This window comes from Seriola aureovittata, chromosome 21, assembly GCF_021018895.1.
Source record: "Seriola aureovittata isolate HTS-2021-v1 ecotype China chromosome 21, ASM2101889v1, whole genome shotgun sequence".
In the NCBI taxonomy this organism is placed as follows: Eukaryota; Metazoa; Chordata; class Actinopteri; order Carangiformes; family Carangidae; genus Seriola; species Seriola aureovittata.
The window spans coordinates 14062688-14079328 of NC_079384.1; the positions used below are offsets into that span (position 1 = coordinate 14062688).

At 42.1% G+C, this 16641-nt stretch overlaps 2 protein-coding genes across 5 annotated transcripts in view; both read right to left on the reverse strand.

The window, feature by feature from the left end:
- The window catches only part of usp54b (ubiquitin specific peptidase 54b), a 59535-nt gene extending 54258 nt beyond the window's left edge, over window positions 1-5277 (reverse strand). Inside the window, exon 1 of one of the 3 annotated variants that reach the window (XR_008826268.1) lies at window positions 3364-3535. The gene's annotated coding sequence lies outside the window, so the exon portion shown is untranslated. Of the gene's footprint in view, window positions 1-3363; window positions 3536-5164 lie in introns of those variants that run through there. The other 2 variants (XM_056366066.1, XM_056366065.1) reach the window with 2 other exon arrangements.
- Window positions 5278-5931: 654 nt separating this feature from the next.
- myoz1b (myozenin 1b) lies at window positions 5932-15499 on the reverse strand. 2 transcript variants are annotated; one of them, XM_056366069.1, is made up of 6 exons: window positions 15362-15499; window positions 12719-12805; window positions 8217-8383; window positions 8060-8126; window positions 7507-7690; window positions 5932-6589 (listed from the first exon to the last, which is right to left on the reverse strand). In XM_056366069.1, the coding sequence occupies exons 2-6, from the start codon at window positions 12801-12803 to the stop codon at window positions 6355-6357; spliced, it is 738 nt and encodes a 245-aa protein (XP_056222044.1). In that variant the 5' UTR covers window positions 12804-12805; window positions 15362-15499; the 3' UTR covers window positions 5932-6354. The 2 variants fall into 2 exon arrangements, with proteins under 2 accessions (XP_056222044.1, XP_056222043.1); XM_056366068.1 differs by having other exon boundaries at window positions 8060-8129.
- Window positions 15500-16641: the final 1142 nt, after the last annotated feature.

Here is a 16641-nt window from a genome sequence, read left to right on the forward strand (position 1 = left end):
AAGTTTTGTGTATATATATATATGTATATATGTGTGTGTGTGTGTGTGTGTGTGTCTCAGAGAGAGGGAGCATACAGCGGGCACACATGCAACTGCATGTGTGAGCATATTACTAAGACTGAAATCTTTTTTTTTTTGCAAGCGTCAAGGTCATTTCCCCGCTCAGACTCTGTAACATTAAAGTATACATGTGAGAACACACGCGTGATCACATGCACGAGCACAAAGACAGACAGACACACACACACACACACACACACACACACACACACACACACACACACACACACACACACACACACACACACACACACACACACACACACACACACACACACACACAAGCTATAACCTAGATGCAACCCATTATCTCCATGGCACATGTGCACACCCAATCCTATTAGTAAAAAATAACAAGAGGGGTGAATATTTGCTTAATATTTAGGTTATTACATAACCATCCTTATTTACAATGCATGATGGGAATCACGTGAGGTTTCTACAGTTTAGATCAGAGTATAAAGAGAAGAGAGGAAGAGGAGCAGGGTTTAAAGGGTGATGGAGAGAAGGAGAAAGGAAAGGAAAGTTGGAAATAAGAGAGGAGGGGATGCAAGAAAAGAAAGAAAAGCAAAGGAGAGAGAGAGCAAACAGAAGAGGACAAAGGAAAGGAAAGAAAAGAATATAATTGGAGAGGAAAGGAAAGGAGGAGGAGAGGAGGTCAGGGGAGATCAGAGGAAAGTGAAGGAAAGGAGAGAGGGGAAGGAAAGGAAGAAAAAGAAATAAGGGTGAAGGATAGGAAAGAAAAGGAAGGGACAGGAAGGGAAATAAGGGGAAAGAAAAGATTAGAGAGGAGAAATGAGAAGAACAGGGCACAAGGCAAAAGAGAGGAGAGGAAAGGAAAGGAAAAGGGAGGGAATGAAATAAAAAGAGGAGATGAGATGAGAGGGAAAAAAGAGAGAACAGGGAAGAGGGAAGGAGAAATGGAAGAGAGGAAAAAGTGGGACATTAGATTGAATAACCAGTCGCATGTCAAAGAAAGAAAAAGAGAGAAAGAGCGCTCCAGCAGATGGTAAAGGTCAAAGGAGACATATAGTGTGAGCATGCCTTTCTCTTCCTCTCCTCATTCTTCATCCTCTGCCATGACTTAATCTGCTCTTCCCGATACCTCGACCCCCTCATAATCCCATACATGCGGACCCAACCAGACCAAGACCACTTTAACTGAAATGCCAATGATAGATGAATCCCCTGGGAAACTGAGACACAAGCCAGGCTCAGTCACACATGAACACATCCAGAGAGAAATGCTCGGAGGATTTAAGCCAATTAAAGTGTAGAATATAAGTGAATTTAATAGAGTTACATATGCTCTAAACTGTTTCTCCACATAACTGATCTGTCTGCAAACACACACAATAAGTCAATGAGACCTTGAGATCGATTGTTACTTCAAGATAAACACTTTGATTAGGTGATCCTCTGATTGGCTATGTGTTTGGACTCTGGTGATATAACAATTCATTCTGAAATGCAACCAATAAACTGTTTTTATCACGTCAAATCCAAACAATCAGAGAATAGTCCGAGAACTGATGAGAAAAAACATTTTTGTCACATGTCAAGTTGCCCGACTGTCCGCCATAGCGACACACTACATCACACAAATCACTCTGATTGGTTTGACTATTTAAATAATGCTAGTGGAAACACCCCCAAGTAAAAATCTCTGAGAGGGAAGAGGGAAGCCAGAGGGCTTTTCTGGCAGCGAGGACCACGGCTAAGGACAAGCTATTTTGTGGATAAAGGTAATGTGAGTTTACCTTCCAGGACAACTACACAATAAAAGCCTGCATGGCCTGGGACAAGAATACAAGAGTATACAGTACAGAGGCTACAGTGACAGACCATAAAATATGGAAACAGCAGTGTATATAAGGACATGTCATGTTAAATAAAGTTGGCTTGGAGATGGTGTTTTTAAGCTAAAACGGGATGAGTGGGTAATGCCCACGTGCAGGCAGCAGACACACACATTAACACACAAACCCATGTGTTGCTATTAACCATAGTGCAAAAAGAATAGCAGAGGATTCCAGAGTATTTCATCTCCAAAAACTAAAATTGATGATAAGTCCAACTTAAATGTCAAGGCGACATTTCAGCTCAGTGTGTGTGTGTGTGTGTGTGTGTGTGTGTGTGTGTGTGTTTTGTTTTCATGATGTTGTGGGGTATAAACTTGTTCAACCAGCCTGACAGATATAAAATGATAGTGTCTAACCCTAATATAGGAGGTTAAGGCTTTATTTTAGGATTAAGCCTTGGTTTTGGGTTTAAGTTATACTCGAGGGAAGGTTAATATCAGGGTTATGTTGGAGTTTAGGTGTGTGTAATGATGGTTAAGGTTAGATTAAGGCTTCAGGAGTTACTGTAAGTCAATGCAATGTACTCAGAAGTAGACAAAACCAATGCGTGTGCGCCTGCTTAATGAGGGTATAGCCAGTACCATATTTTCCCCTTTTTTTTGTAAGTATTCACGTGTGTGCGCGCGCGTGAGGCACGCAGCAGAGGGCTGTGTCACCATCTCTAATGTGACGGTAGTGTTGTGCTGACGGTGACGCGGGCCCCGGTGAGGGGGCCAATGTCATCAATCACGCGGATCGAAACCGCAACATTAAATCAATAGCGGCCCCCGGGAGCGATGACAGCAGGAGCGTGAATCCGCCACGGTAAAAGGCTGCGGTCTCTCGGCCATCCATCAACAAGTCCTCACAGTGTACAGTCCACCAAACCACCGCGCGAGACCAAGACACGCAATAGACTACAGGACGGGAGCCACGCGCACAGTAGTGGTATGCACCTGACTGGATGGATGGGACAGTCTGAACAATAGTAACACCTGTAACTGAAAAACTGACACTGTGATGCAACCGGGATGAACTTGAGGGGAAGGGACTTTAAAGCGCCAACAGAGTATCTGCGCAGGGGGGAATAACCGACCCAAGACCACCTGATCAAATAATAAAGCTGTCAAGTGCAACAGAGGGGTACCGAGAAGCACGAGGAAGAGTTGCTCGTGCTGCTGATGAGAGAGTAATGATGGAGTTAATGAAGATGATGATGAAGAAGATGACAGTCATCCTCAGAGACTGTCACAGGAACACCTTTGAAGAAGGATCACATCTGGCCGACACGCTGATTACCCCCCCCCCCCCCCCCCCAACCCATCCCTCTACAAACACACCCCCAATCACCCCCTCCCCTCCCATAACCACACGCGTCCCCCCCCCTCCTCTAACCCCCCACGGTCCCCTCTAGCTGTGATGGAGCCCGTGCAAGTGCGTAGTGTGCAGGTTTTCTACTCACCCCGGGTGCTGTCGCCGCCAGTCTCCGTCCGATCGCGTGTCCTACCGTGTGATTTAACGAGAGAGAGGAGAGGGCGAAGCCGTGGGCGCATCCAGCCCCCACCAGCGCCATCCAGCGCTCCAGTCGCGGCACGCCGCTCTCGCGATACCGTGCCATCTTCCAGCTCTTTGCTGCGTTTGTGAGTGTGTGACGTAGCGGTTTTATCAGGCGGTTTCCTCAGCCCGATGCCGCCGCCTCCCGGGCACGAGGCGAAAAGTGGGTGGCCATGATGTTATTCCGGGGGCCGGTGACTGTTGCCTTACCTGTTTGAGCTGCACGCATCATGCACACCACTGACATGGTAACATGATGTAACCTGCTGCCAGCAACATGCAGACAAGGGTGGAGTGTAACTAAGTACATTTAATTTGAGGTAGCCTATTTGTTCTTTACTTGTGTATTTCCATTGTATGATACTTTTATTCCACTACATTTATTTTCTATTCACTAATTATTTTTCAGATTAAGATTTTTTTTTTTACAAAAAAACATGCGTTTATAAAATATGATGCTTTGCTATAGCATAGATTAAACTACCCAACAATATACAGTAGGCTATACAAGAAGAAAATGAATAGGAAACCATCTTGATCATCGTTGATGTCCCTTTTTTGATGTAAAAATACTAAACATGTCATGCTGACTCGTTGAGATCTTCTTCCACCAGGACATGCAGACGACATCTGTTTAACTGCTGTCATTGGAGACCTGCCAGCACCAGTTTACTGTCACAGCCTGAACACACTGACTATTCATAGTACAAGTGAGAGGTCATGGGGACACCTTTTAGTTTGGCAGTGAAGGTGCAAGAGAGACAAAAAAGTTTAACAAGTCACATAAATCAGACCTTTTATGAACACGTGTATCAACTTTGCAGTTAAACTGAAGATTTTTGATCACTATGGTAGATTACGAATTATAAGCATTACTGTCCTTGTTGTCTTTACTAGCAGCTGTTGTGCAGTTAATCTATGCGTTTTAACGCTACAACTGCTTTTACTGTTCCTGGTTCGTAGTATTTTCTGCAAGTAACCAACTGCAGAGTATTCAATCTGCTTCCTGTTTACACCGGCACGTGCATGCCAAGTGTACGTGAATGGTCATGTGATGTGCGTTTTTAATATAGGAGGCTAAAATGCCTGTTTGGACAGAGATAGTTTTAATTTTTTTTTTAAATAACTTTTTAACCTTGTTAACATGTCCATATGACATTTCTTATAGAAAACAACACATATCATGCGCAAAATGTGTATTTTAACCTTAGACCTGCAGTGAACCAATGACGGTCAAGGTTTCATACCTGTATAGCTAAGGAACCAATCCTGTCAAACAGCGGGGACGAGGGCGGGCAAAATAATATCCGAAATCTTGTCAGTACGGTCAGTACAAAGAGCGAGAGTTAGCATTAGCACAACCACCAACACTGTGTCAGCCACTGCCAGTTGCGAGCTAATATACAGCATAAACCAGTTAAAGATGCTAACCGTTCTGACATGTCTGCTAATCACCGGTTTTAGTGCACAACATATTCCTTATCTGAGTCAGGGTCTGACTGACGCTTAAACGTGTCGCTGCGTTTCTCCAATGTTTCCTCCAACACTAACCATCATGATACTCTCAGCTTCACCAGTCACTGAAACATTGTCAGTACAGAGAGCAAGAGTTAGCATTAGCACAGCCGCTAACACTGTGTCAGCCACTGCCAGTTACAAGCTAACAAACTAATAAACTAATATTTACAAACTAAATTAAGTAAACTTACCGTTGTGATACGTCCTCTTGTCTGCAATTTTGGTGCACAATAAACTCCTCAAAAGGTCTGGGTGTGGCTGAGGCTCAAACATGTAGCTCAGTCTCCTTGCTAATCATATTGAGGTACTGATGTTTCACCTGTCAATCTCGCGTGAGCAACGATGGTGGGCGGGGCCTAAGGCCTGATCCAGATTTTTCAATGAAGAGTGGATGTGCTCACAGCCCCAGTTTTTGATTTTTTTTTTTTTTTTTTCACTTTTTATGTGGGAATAACATGTTCAACTAAATGTTAATTAATTCTGAGTATTTTACATTGTTTAAAACATGGCAGGAGAGGACGATTTAAATGAAAATGTGGATGAAGCCTAAGTCAGGAAGAAAGCATATTTCCAAAAAAGTCAAACAATTCTTTTAAATTAGATAACTTTGGAAGTCAAACAGGCAAGTTACAGTACAGCAGCCCCCCTCTGGCTTGTAGGTTTTTTGTTTTGTTAAGTCAAGTCACAATAGATGGAAAAGCAGAGAGGGTGATGACTTGCAATGACGTGAGTCCCAACTGGAATGCTGTTACATGATACGTGTCTTCAGCCACTCAAAACCTTTTGCTATAAAATTTCGAACTCAACTTCTTATAAAAATGAATGAGACCCTGAGTAAAAAGTCAATCTGCAGTTGAAAGCTCCAGAAAGAACTACAAAGTGGATGATTTCAAAAGTAAGTAAGTCTTATCTTGTAATCAAATATTTCTCCAGGACTAGCACATGAGAAGCAGTAAGGCATTCTGTAAAGGGGAACTTTATTGCATAAATACATAGTCTTAAGAGTGCAGAGTGCGTATCTGTTTCTGTTCACACAGGTCTCACATTAGCTCATAGTATGCAAAAATCATAGTAAGACTCATTCATAGTTGAGGATGCAAAGGTAAGAAAGCACACAGGAGACCAGGGGAGATACTCTGTCCTTTTCCATCAAGTCGTTTTTAAATAGTTTTTGTTCGTTTCCTTTTTCCATGCAATTAAAGTACATTTCAACATGTTCTTGTGAGCTTCAGCAGTTCTAACAGTGCTTATGTTTTGTAGTGTATGTGATGTCAATTATGATCTGCCTAATGCTCTCATGTATGTGTGTGTCCATGAGTTCTAGTGCATGTACTTTTAATCTGTTTGTGTTTTGGGCTGCATGTTCTGTCTGCATGTGTTTTCACAGGTCATCCGTCTCTCCATCGAAGGGGATGTTGTCCAGTTCCATGTGGATGTGTGAGTTGTCTTCACTGCAGACCCAGCCGATGGGTGTGCGGTTGAACGAGGGGCGTGAACGGATGTCGGCCTGCAGATTGGGAACAGGCTCTGGCTCCTCGGTGGCAACGTTGAGCTCTGGGAGCTCGAAGGTCAGCATCTTGGACGCCTTGTCGTAACCGCCAAATGGCAACGCCATTCTGGGGAAGAAAAGGAAAAAATAGAAATCTGAGACACAAGCTAACATCAGGATGAGCATCTCTGGTGCTGTACTGTGCAGTACAACAACTTTCAGCTTTCAAATTTTGTGAGAAGAACAAATGAAACAACGACACACTGCATTTAATGATCTTCCACAAATTATTGCAAAATAATCTCTGACATGTTCTTGAAGGTGAATTTCTATTAAACATATTTTACTGTTTGTATTCTTCTTCACAAAGATACACAAACCAACCACAAAGAGACACAAACCACTACAAAGATGTAAATTGACTACCAATAACATCTCTGTGTCATATTTGTGTCACTCTGGTTCACCTGCAAAATGTTACTGAAGTCGGTTTGTGTCTCTTTTGGTCTGGGTGTCTTCCTCTTATGTAGGAGGGGTGAGGGGCCTTTACATATCTGTGCCCAGGGGCCTGATGTCTCATAATCCACCAATGGCTGGTTGTTTATTGCTTATTCAGACCCATTAGTAATTACGAAGGATACAGCTACGCTTTCCGGGGTCTACAACAATCAACAAAACCATTACACGGATGGAGATCTAGGGTTCAAATAAGATTAAGATAACTACACGTGGAGCAAAATGTCGTCTCAGTGGTAAGTGTAATAGAAGATTCCTAAATGTGAGTGACGTAGTACAGTATGTTATGTCTGTATCACTGCTGAGTGAAGCCATAGAAAGAGCCAGGAAGGAAGTTCCTTTTTTTACTGCTGATGAGACAGAAAACTGTTGGTTGCCTGGTGATATGGGTTATATGAGAGTAGCTGAGAGAAACCTGCAGAAGTGCTGCAGTTTAAGCCTACAGTTCTGTGATAATAGTTCTGCTATTTAGTGTATTTACAGAGTAACAGTGTTATCTGAACGTAGTTATAAGGTCACTCTGTGTACCTGTTGAAGCTCTTGTAGTGAGGCAGGTCTGGGTGGCTCTGGATGGGTCCCGGCATGGCAGCCTTCATGGTGGCTGTCAGCTCCTCGTTGCCCTTCATGGCCCGTTCCCATGGTGATACATAGGTGCGTACATACTCCTTCCTCCTCTTCTCCTTCTCCGCCTCCTCATCCACTGTCTCCACCACTGAGACACACAGCAACAGGCAGGAAACGGGGAGACCAGACAGATTAAGTGCAAAATCTTAACAGACAGAAAGAAGCTTAAATACTGAAAAGGGGCAGAAATATATATATATATATATATATACACTGTTGCTCATAAAGTTGGAATAAAATATTTTTTTCCTTTTTCCATGAAATGATTGTGACAATGTGATTTATTTCATTTCACCTGGGTAATTGGGACACATAATGTAATCAGCATTGCACCTGGTCAAAAGTGATTACTGATGCATTTAAATAGGAATAAACAGAGGATTGATTGGAAAACAAAATTATTCCAACTTTATGGGCGACAGTATATATATTTAAAAAGGTGCATCTATGACCCCACCCTCTTCTTTTGGCATCTCAGGCTTTGGTGGAATAGGGGGAGGGGACATCAGCAGGTTCTCGAGGTTCTGCTGGCAGACATAGGAGGAAAAAATCTAATCAGTACACGTATAAACATACACAAACACACATACTCCCTTCCTCTTCTTGACTCTCACCATGTTCTCGTTGGTCACAATGAACTTGTCAACTCTCTGCTGCCTCATCCTAAACATCTTGGAGCCCTTGTTAGAGAGCAGGGAGAGCTCCTCCAGCATCAAGTCCTTGGGCGTCTTGATCTTGGTGCCCAGGTCAAGCTCAGAGGCCTCTGGGTCTGACTCATCATCTGACAGGAAGACGAAGGAAGAGGAGGAAGAAGAGGCCAAAATGAATATGGAATAGCAGGTGGGTGTGTGCAGAGAAAAGGTAGAGAGGATATTGTCATGATTAAAGAAAATTGCAGCGTTACAGTGGTATAAGTGGCATTGAATAAAAAGGGGGTTTTTTATACATTGAAAAGTGATGTTAGAAAGTTGTTTGCAATAAGATCATATATCCATATCGAAACTATTGTACACCTGTTGGATACTACATCCTAAGTCAATATAATATACCATGAAATTAAGGTTTCTGTTATTTCTGTCATTCAAAAGTAAAAAAAAACATTTTTGGAAGGTGGTAATCCTAATAAGATGCTAAACATGATCGCCCCATCCCTGTTTCAAGTACTGTTCAGTATTTAATAAAGGCAGCAGCACTTTTTAAAAATGAATTGCAACATATAAATCAAAATACAATTTAGGATAGAATATTTTTCTTAACTTGGCTTTTCCTTTGAGAGTGAGCACTGAGCTTGAAATGCATCCCATCTGATGCAACAGTTCCCTACGTGAATTTACTAACTCTAAGGATGAATGTTTTTTTTTCAGTTTGATTATCCAATCATTAGTTTGCAGGATACATAAGAAATTACAGATTTTGATCAAAGATTTATTGGAAAAATCAGAAATAGTTTGACATTCTGGGAAACACTATTATTCTCTGTCTCGCAGAGAATTCGATCAGAAAACTGATACCGCTCTCATGTTTTTATGCCAAATATGAAGCTACAGTCAGGAGACTGTTAGCTTAGCTTAGCAGGATAACCAGAGACAACACAACAGCGAGAATCCACCTATCAGCACCTTCTAAAATCACTAGCTCACACATTGTTTCTTGTGTACGAAAATCAAAGTGTAAAAATGAGAAGTGTATGCCAAGCTAAGCTTCATATTGAATGGGTGAGAGTGGTATTGATCTTCTCATCTCACTGTCTGCAAGAAAGAAAATTATTTTGTAAAATGTCAAACCATTCCTGAAAACCATTCCATGAAAACTAAAAAAACATTATTATGTGTTAACATTAAAAGATATTTTTAACATTTTCTCATGAACTGCTGTACTTACTAAATAAAAAAAAAGCTGGCTCGTGTTTCCCATGATGATTTATCGCCATGCAGATGAACAATTTCTGAGCATTTTCTGTGATTACAATCATAGATTCAGAGGATGGTGCAGCCATGTCGGAGGCACTGCGCTCTCTCAACTGAGCTCTCTCTTGTCAGTGACACCAATTTGGCAAATTAAAAGGTGGGTTTACAAACCAAAACATGTCTGATATTGAATCAGGGATGTATAAGACTGTAAAGGGCGTAATTGTATCCTCTGGCTCTCATACCATACTTGTCGCGATGAATTACAGTTGGAACCTGTTGTGCTGTGTTAGAGGGTAACCGGGGGGAGATGTAGGCGTTACTAGGCCAAAGCAATATAAAAAAAGGGGCACTGGGGAATGTCACAACAGGTTTTCTGGTAGAACTGTTTATGGAGGGAAATCCTTATAACACACTGCCCCTCTCTCCTCCTCCTCCTCCTCTCTTACAGTGATGGAGAGATCTGATGGATTTTACTGCTCCACAGAGCTCCTCATAAAACACTCTTCTCATCCACTTCATACACTCTGATATCACTCATAACACCTGGAGTCCAGCCATAAACCAACACACTCACACACACACACACACACATTCACACACACACACACACTCGCACGAGGCACATCTATAAAGCGGGGAGTTGGCATTGCGATGCTGCGGAGAGCTGTTAGCAGTACCTCATAAATCAGACTTCTGCAAGTGGGTGTGTGTGTGTGTGTGTGCGTGCCTGCATGCGTGTGCGTGTGTGTGAGAGAGAGAGAATAATTGAGGCTGCTGAGCAGAGCGAACTCTCCCATGGGGATATTGATTAGGGTGTTAATTCAGAAGAATGTGAAACTGGAGCTGGCTGCTGACTGGGAGGAAAGTGGACAGACTGACAGAGGCAGGGGGTGGACAGATGGACAACATACAGAGGGACAGAAGCATGGGACAAACTGTCAGAGCGACACAGTGGCAGGGATGATGGATAGATGAGTGGGCATTAACTGGAGCAAAATAGGGGATAAGCAGGATAAGCTCCTGAGTGACTGACTGACTGACTGAAAACAAACTGCTGGAAAGATACAGATGTGGCTACAGATGTGACAGCAGAAGGAGAAGTAGAGAAAACAGCAAAGGACACAGGGAAACAGGGAAAGACATCAACAGATTGTTCAATGACATATAAGCATGTGCACAGACACAGCAGATTGCATATGCAGAGATTGGCAGATAGTATATTTATGGTGTTTATAAAAGTATTATGCAACAAGTAAATACCAGCTTTGATTCTCTGATAGAAAACATTAAAACAAAAGTCTATGGCCATGCTAGCAGTTCTGCAGTGCTTTTGATCTGAATGCTAAGTCACAGGTCACAATCCCCAAAATTTTGACCTGATGGTGGAGCAAGATGAAAAGTTAGATCACAAAAGCTGTTAAATTCATCCTATCGGAACCATGAACATCTGCACAAAATTTGCTGTTGCCATCACTACAGCTTGCCACTAGTGTAGTTCTTTAATAGATGTATTGTATCATAGTAAGGAGAAAAATGGCCACTCCTCGAGTGTTATACTATGTATTATGTTATCATAATGTTGTAATGATATTGGATTATTTATGCATAGGCAGCATTTGAATGTAGAAGCCGGTTGAGATGGAGCTCACTACATCATATACTCTTTGTCTGGTTTAAAGGGGCTACTCGTAAGTTTTCTCTGCAGCTGAATGTGGCTTCTTTCCGGGAGTGGGTGGTGGTGATTGTTGTTTGACAAAAGCTTCGGCCATTACAATACAAGAGGTTGTAATATGGCCTCTGAGCACCGCTTCGTCTTCAGGGCAGGCTACTTTAAGTATAAGAAAAGACGTGATAGAGAGTTAACATTGTTGTTGCTTTCCGCCGCTGGAGACAGCTCTTGGTGAGCAAAGGAATGAAGTTTGATGCTGAAATCACAACGTTTCTTCTAGACTGGTAAGTAAAAAGATGTTAATGTAGCAATAGCAAAACTTACAAATAGCTCCTTTGATATTATCAGTGATAATTCATTTTATTTTATAGATTTGTGATATGTTTTTATATGTAAATGTTGAATCTGCACAGTGTCAAATTAAATGAACTATTTCCATCTGAAATATAGAAAGTAAAATGAAGTATCAGAAAATTAAAATACCCAATTCAAGTACAATAGACCATAGAGTTGTACTGAAGTACAATAGTTTAGTTGCTGACTATGCTTTTTATGGCTGCACCATCTCTTTTTACGGAAATATTGCAAATGCCAACTGCATCACTATTTATACATGTTTCCCTAAAATTCAGCCTGACAAGTCTGTTTTTTGTTTTTTTTTCCTTTTGGAAACTTTGGGATCTCCACTAGAAATAATAACAACGTTCTGTGAGTTTGAACAATGTTCAGCTGCACGGGAAGAGTTTGAACAGATGGACCTACTGGTGGGTCTGGCAGAGTGTTTCTGGTGGGACTGTTCCTACAGTAAGTCTCACAGACAGGGATTTTCGGAATAAATAAATAAATAAATAAGTAAAGGAAGAATTTTGCTGTATAGCATGAGCACCTATGGCTGATGTAGCTCAACAAAGAAAAGAGCACTGATATACATATGCTAAAGCAACAACCACTTAACTTCTAAAAGATGTTGTGTATACTACAGATTCCTATTTGCAGTGGCGGGTTAAATTCCAAGTCGTGAACTATTTGCCACACAGTTTACACACAGTCTCAAACAAATATGGTGGAAGCAGAATCACAGTCTGGTATTTCGTGTTGCCTCTAATGGTGACAGATTTGTTGCTGCTCTGCCATCTGATAATGAGCCGCAGCCCTCCAGGAGATGCCACATGGATGTCAGATATTGTGTTACTGCTTGGATCTAGTGTGTGTGTGTCTGTGTCTGTGTATGTGTGTGTGTGCGTGTGCGTGTGTGTTCTTATTTAATTGTAGCATCATAAGACCACATGCAACGTTTTACACTCACGCAGTTCAACTTACAGACACAGATTGTGTGGATAGCAGACACCAGAGAGCAAAACTTACAACTGGGTTTGACATTTACTGGGCTGGATAATCAGATCACAGGGGACATAAAAGAAGATCTTCCAGGAAGGATGGAGGATGGACAAGTCTGGCAAAATGTTTCAAGTTTACATGCTGTGTGTGAATGTGTGATCTGGATGCGAGTGTGAGTAGGTGTGTGTTTGTGTTTTACCATTCTGGCTGACGTTGGACAGGTCAGTGATGATCTTGTTGGCCTTCTTCCTCTTGTTAGAAGGGGCAGGAGTTGTGAGAGGCATGGCTGTAGGACAGAGCAGAGACATGATGACTTCATCATCATCATCATCATCATCATCATCATCATCATCATCATCAGTCTCATCATCAACTGTTCATACCTTTCATATGAGAGATTCATCTTCTTTACACTGAGACAAAAATACTCTGTTACAGTCAGCCTGTGCATATTCTCATTTGTCCAGGTCATAGTATCCTAAAGGAGTTTTAAATCGAAAAAACAACTGGACTTGATTATTTGTCTGGGAAGACGTTTCACCTCTCATCCAAGAGGCTTCATCAGTTCATGTACGCATCTGACCAGGCTGGGACTGGCCCTATTTAAAGTCCCAGCCTGGTCAGATGCGTACATGAACTGATGAAGTGCTCTCTAGGAATTACGACAGGAGCAAAGATGTAACGATAGAGCAACAAATTCTGCACAGGGGGGAGGTCACAGTGATGCATGAGTTGGCAAAACACAGGACGTTAACACCAGTGGCCACTGTTCATTTTCTGTTTACTACCTACGCTCAACATTGTTTTCTAAAATATTATAACCAGTATTGTTCCCTGACCTGAATCAAGTACTTACTTTAGGATGATCTAACCAAGTCGTCCTGCCTTTAGGGGTGTCTGATTGGAAAATACTTGTTACGTGTTGCTGTGATGGGCAGTTACAAACAACATATTTTCTCATTTAATTTGGAGGAGCTTGTTGTGTTGCCCCCATGTGACCAAAGAAAATCTATTAATGCAGATTTAGAAATTGAGCAGACGTGAACATAATAGATCAGCAGTGGAGGACTAATAATAGATTCTAGGTAATCTCCATCTGCTGTCCTGAGATCCAGGGGGAGACAATAAAAAAAGTCTGCGTCCAGAGACCGGCTTCACTTTAAGGTCATTTTTTGGAAAATTTTGATACACTAAGCCACAATAAAAACACCGTCTTGTGTCACATTCTCAGTGGCTTAAATACCAGATAGGCAGGTCTAACTGTATTTGTGACATAAATTTCCAACACAGCATTTTGCTCAGCATTGGCCTTTAGATGTGCTCTATCAATAAATAGACTTGAATTGATCACATACTGTAAGAGTGGCTTAATCAGATATTAAGAATTATTGCTTAAATGCTAATTTGGTCTGTCTGGTGTCTGGCCTGAGAGCAGGACAGAATTAGCAACAAGACACTGACAGGCAGTGAAATGTGATACAACGAAATTGTGATACCTATCCGTAAAAATTTAAGAAGAAGGCATAAATTGATTTCCAACATATATTTGGGTGTGACGAAGTTGCACATCGGGTTCCTGAATGGTAAGAGAAATGTTCGCTGGGTTCCCTAATTAAGTGAAGCACATTTTTTTAGCCTAGTGTATAGCCCCCACATGCCCTACAGGACACTAATTCCCAGTGGCAGCTCGTGTCTCTCTTGACTAACCACTCAGATGGGAGCAGGCAGTATGTCGCTGTCTATTGCATAGGTCAAAAGCAATTATGTAAGGCTAGAGGTGAGTCCCAGTACAAGAGAAAAAGCTGGAGAGGCCGTCTACAGGGAGACAGTTAATGTAATTGCTTTTCATCCGCTGTAATTGAAGCTCATTTCCTAGCCGGGGATTCGGTCCTGTATGAGCTATTTTTATGAACCCATGTTCAATACCTCTGCAATGAGTGGGACTGTCACCAGCACGGGACTTACATACAAATGCACCAGCACGCACACACAGACACACACTCACACACACACACACACACACAGATTTGCCCTCAAATAGCTTTTCTTAATTGTGAGTCTGTGGCTGGAGATTACAGGTGTTTTTGGGTGTTCTGGGAAATGCAAGATGGAGGGGAAGTGGTGACCACAAGGAGCTGTGCGCGAGGGCCTGGGTCCTGTTACCGCCTCTGTGAGTGAAGAGGCGGTCCTGTCCCCCCACTACCAGCCTGTTTTAGCTCCAGATAAATCTCGAGGGGACAGCTGGGGAGGAAGGGCATCAGTAAGCACATTCCCAAACACACATACATCCATCCCCCGAGGACTAAAAACTCCACCGCAGAGGGCCACATTCCTCACCTACCACAGCGTTAGGTAAGAAGCGGTGGAAGGAGAGGGAAGTCGTTCACCATCTGTCTCTCGCGATTCAGATTTGCTTTGATTTATATTCAAACTAACTTTTCATTCAAGAAATTGTCAATCTGCGGTATAACTGCCAAACTGTATGCGGTACAATGTGAATTCAAGGGCGTTCTCAAACAATTGCTGTGAATTCTATCAAAGCAAACACCCCACTCTGCAATATTAAGCTGAGCATCTTCTTCTGATTCCCTCAATCATTAATTCATCTATTACAGAGGTCTCCGCAGGCCACATACAGTGTGCTTCTCCTGCAGCCAAAATCTGACCACAGGGATCAAATTCATCTCATAACTGGCTCCTTCTTCTTAAAGACGATACAGAATTATTTGACAGCTCAGAGACCATCAGTGCGAGATAATCCACAAACACTCAAGGCATGTGTGAGGGATTTCTTTGAGCTTTATCCATGCCGTCACACACGTTCAGTTCTCAGCTGTCTTACCTAAGGCCCAGGTATCCACAGGTCAGACACAGGTCCCAGAAAAGGTGTGTGTCAGAGGAATATAGATCCCCAGGTAGGTTTGTGTCCCGCAGGTTGTGTGGTACTGCCTGCCCTCCTCTTCGCCCCAGAGAGAGTGAAACCCTATCAGCAGGGCTGCTGCAGTGCTATGGACTGGGCCTGGAGGGTGGGAGGGTGGGGTGGGGTGAATTGAGTAGGGGGGCAAAGAGGGAGGTGGGTGTGGTGTTTCGAGTTAGGAAGTTGATAGGATGAGGGATAATAGCAAGTTGATGGTAAATTAACTTTATTCATCAATGATATTTGTTAAAAATATAAAAAAGATTAAACATTTTTTTCCCTTTTCCATTTTCTGCCTCTTCACTTAAAATATAAATGAATAACCAGGGCCATTTGAAAATAAGAAATATCTGATGTGAGTAGTTGCATGAGATTTACAATGTATCATATACATATATGTAGGATTTAGGTTCACCTGGAAAATGAAGGTGTAGAATATGACAGCTCATCACAGAACAGTAATTCAACTTCATGAAATCAGTTATTATTATTATCAGCATAGTTAAATCTGTGAGGCGTTCTGACTGACTTTACAACAGCCTCAAACAACAAACAACATACTCAAAGTCACTTTTACTCTCAGGCTTTACTCGAGTCAAACAATTTATAGACTAAACTCTGTAAAGCCTTTTCCACCTCGAAGAAGAATGGGACACAATGTAGTTGCATGCATGGCTTTTTCTTCTAAGAACTAAAGTTACCGATGTTTTGACTGAGCTGCAAAATGCACCAATTAGTTCACGTGCAACCAGAAAAGCTGTGTATTTCTATCATTGGTCAAATCTAAGAACTGATCCTGAAAGTCATCAGTTGCCGGTGTAATGATGCAAGGATCGGCCTGATGAGTGTAGTGAATTCCTCCAGTATATGAACTCCCAGAATCTCTTGTCCTTCCCAATCCGGCTGCAAGGGAACATGACAAACAACACAAGAGAACAAAAAATATCTTTCAAGCAGCTACCTTCCTTCCCAGTCACTTGGTTTGTATGAGCCTAGGGGCATTTATGCTTTTGTTGGTGTGTTTCCCTCCCACTCTCACAGTCTCTTTGTACACCCTCCAGAACCTGGCAAACCTTTGGGAATGATTAGCAGCTTCATGCCTGGCTTGCATCTGGCAGCAGTTACACTTGTATCACCATGTCAGTCAGTTCATCATCGGTCCCGTGCTTTTAAGTTCCAGCCAAGTTTGTCAGGTATTTGATAAA

What these genes read in the sequence shown, in the direction of transcription:
- myoz1b (XM_056366068.1), bottom strand. Translation starts at nt 12,803, where the DNA reads ATGCCTCTCACAACTCCTGCCCCTTCTAACAAGAGGAAGAAGGCCAAC. An exon ending in TGAGATGCCAAAAGAAGAGG is followed by an intron (nt 7,691 to 8,059) that starts GTGGGGTCATAG and finishes TGTGTGTCTCAG; the next exon opens with TGGTGGAGACAGTGGATGAG. An exon ending in CACTACAAGAGCTTCAACAG is followed by an intron (nt 6,590 to 7,506) that starts GTACACAGAGTG and finishes TTTCTTCCCCAG; the next exon opens with AATGGCGTTGCCATTTGGCG.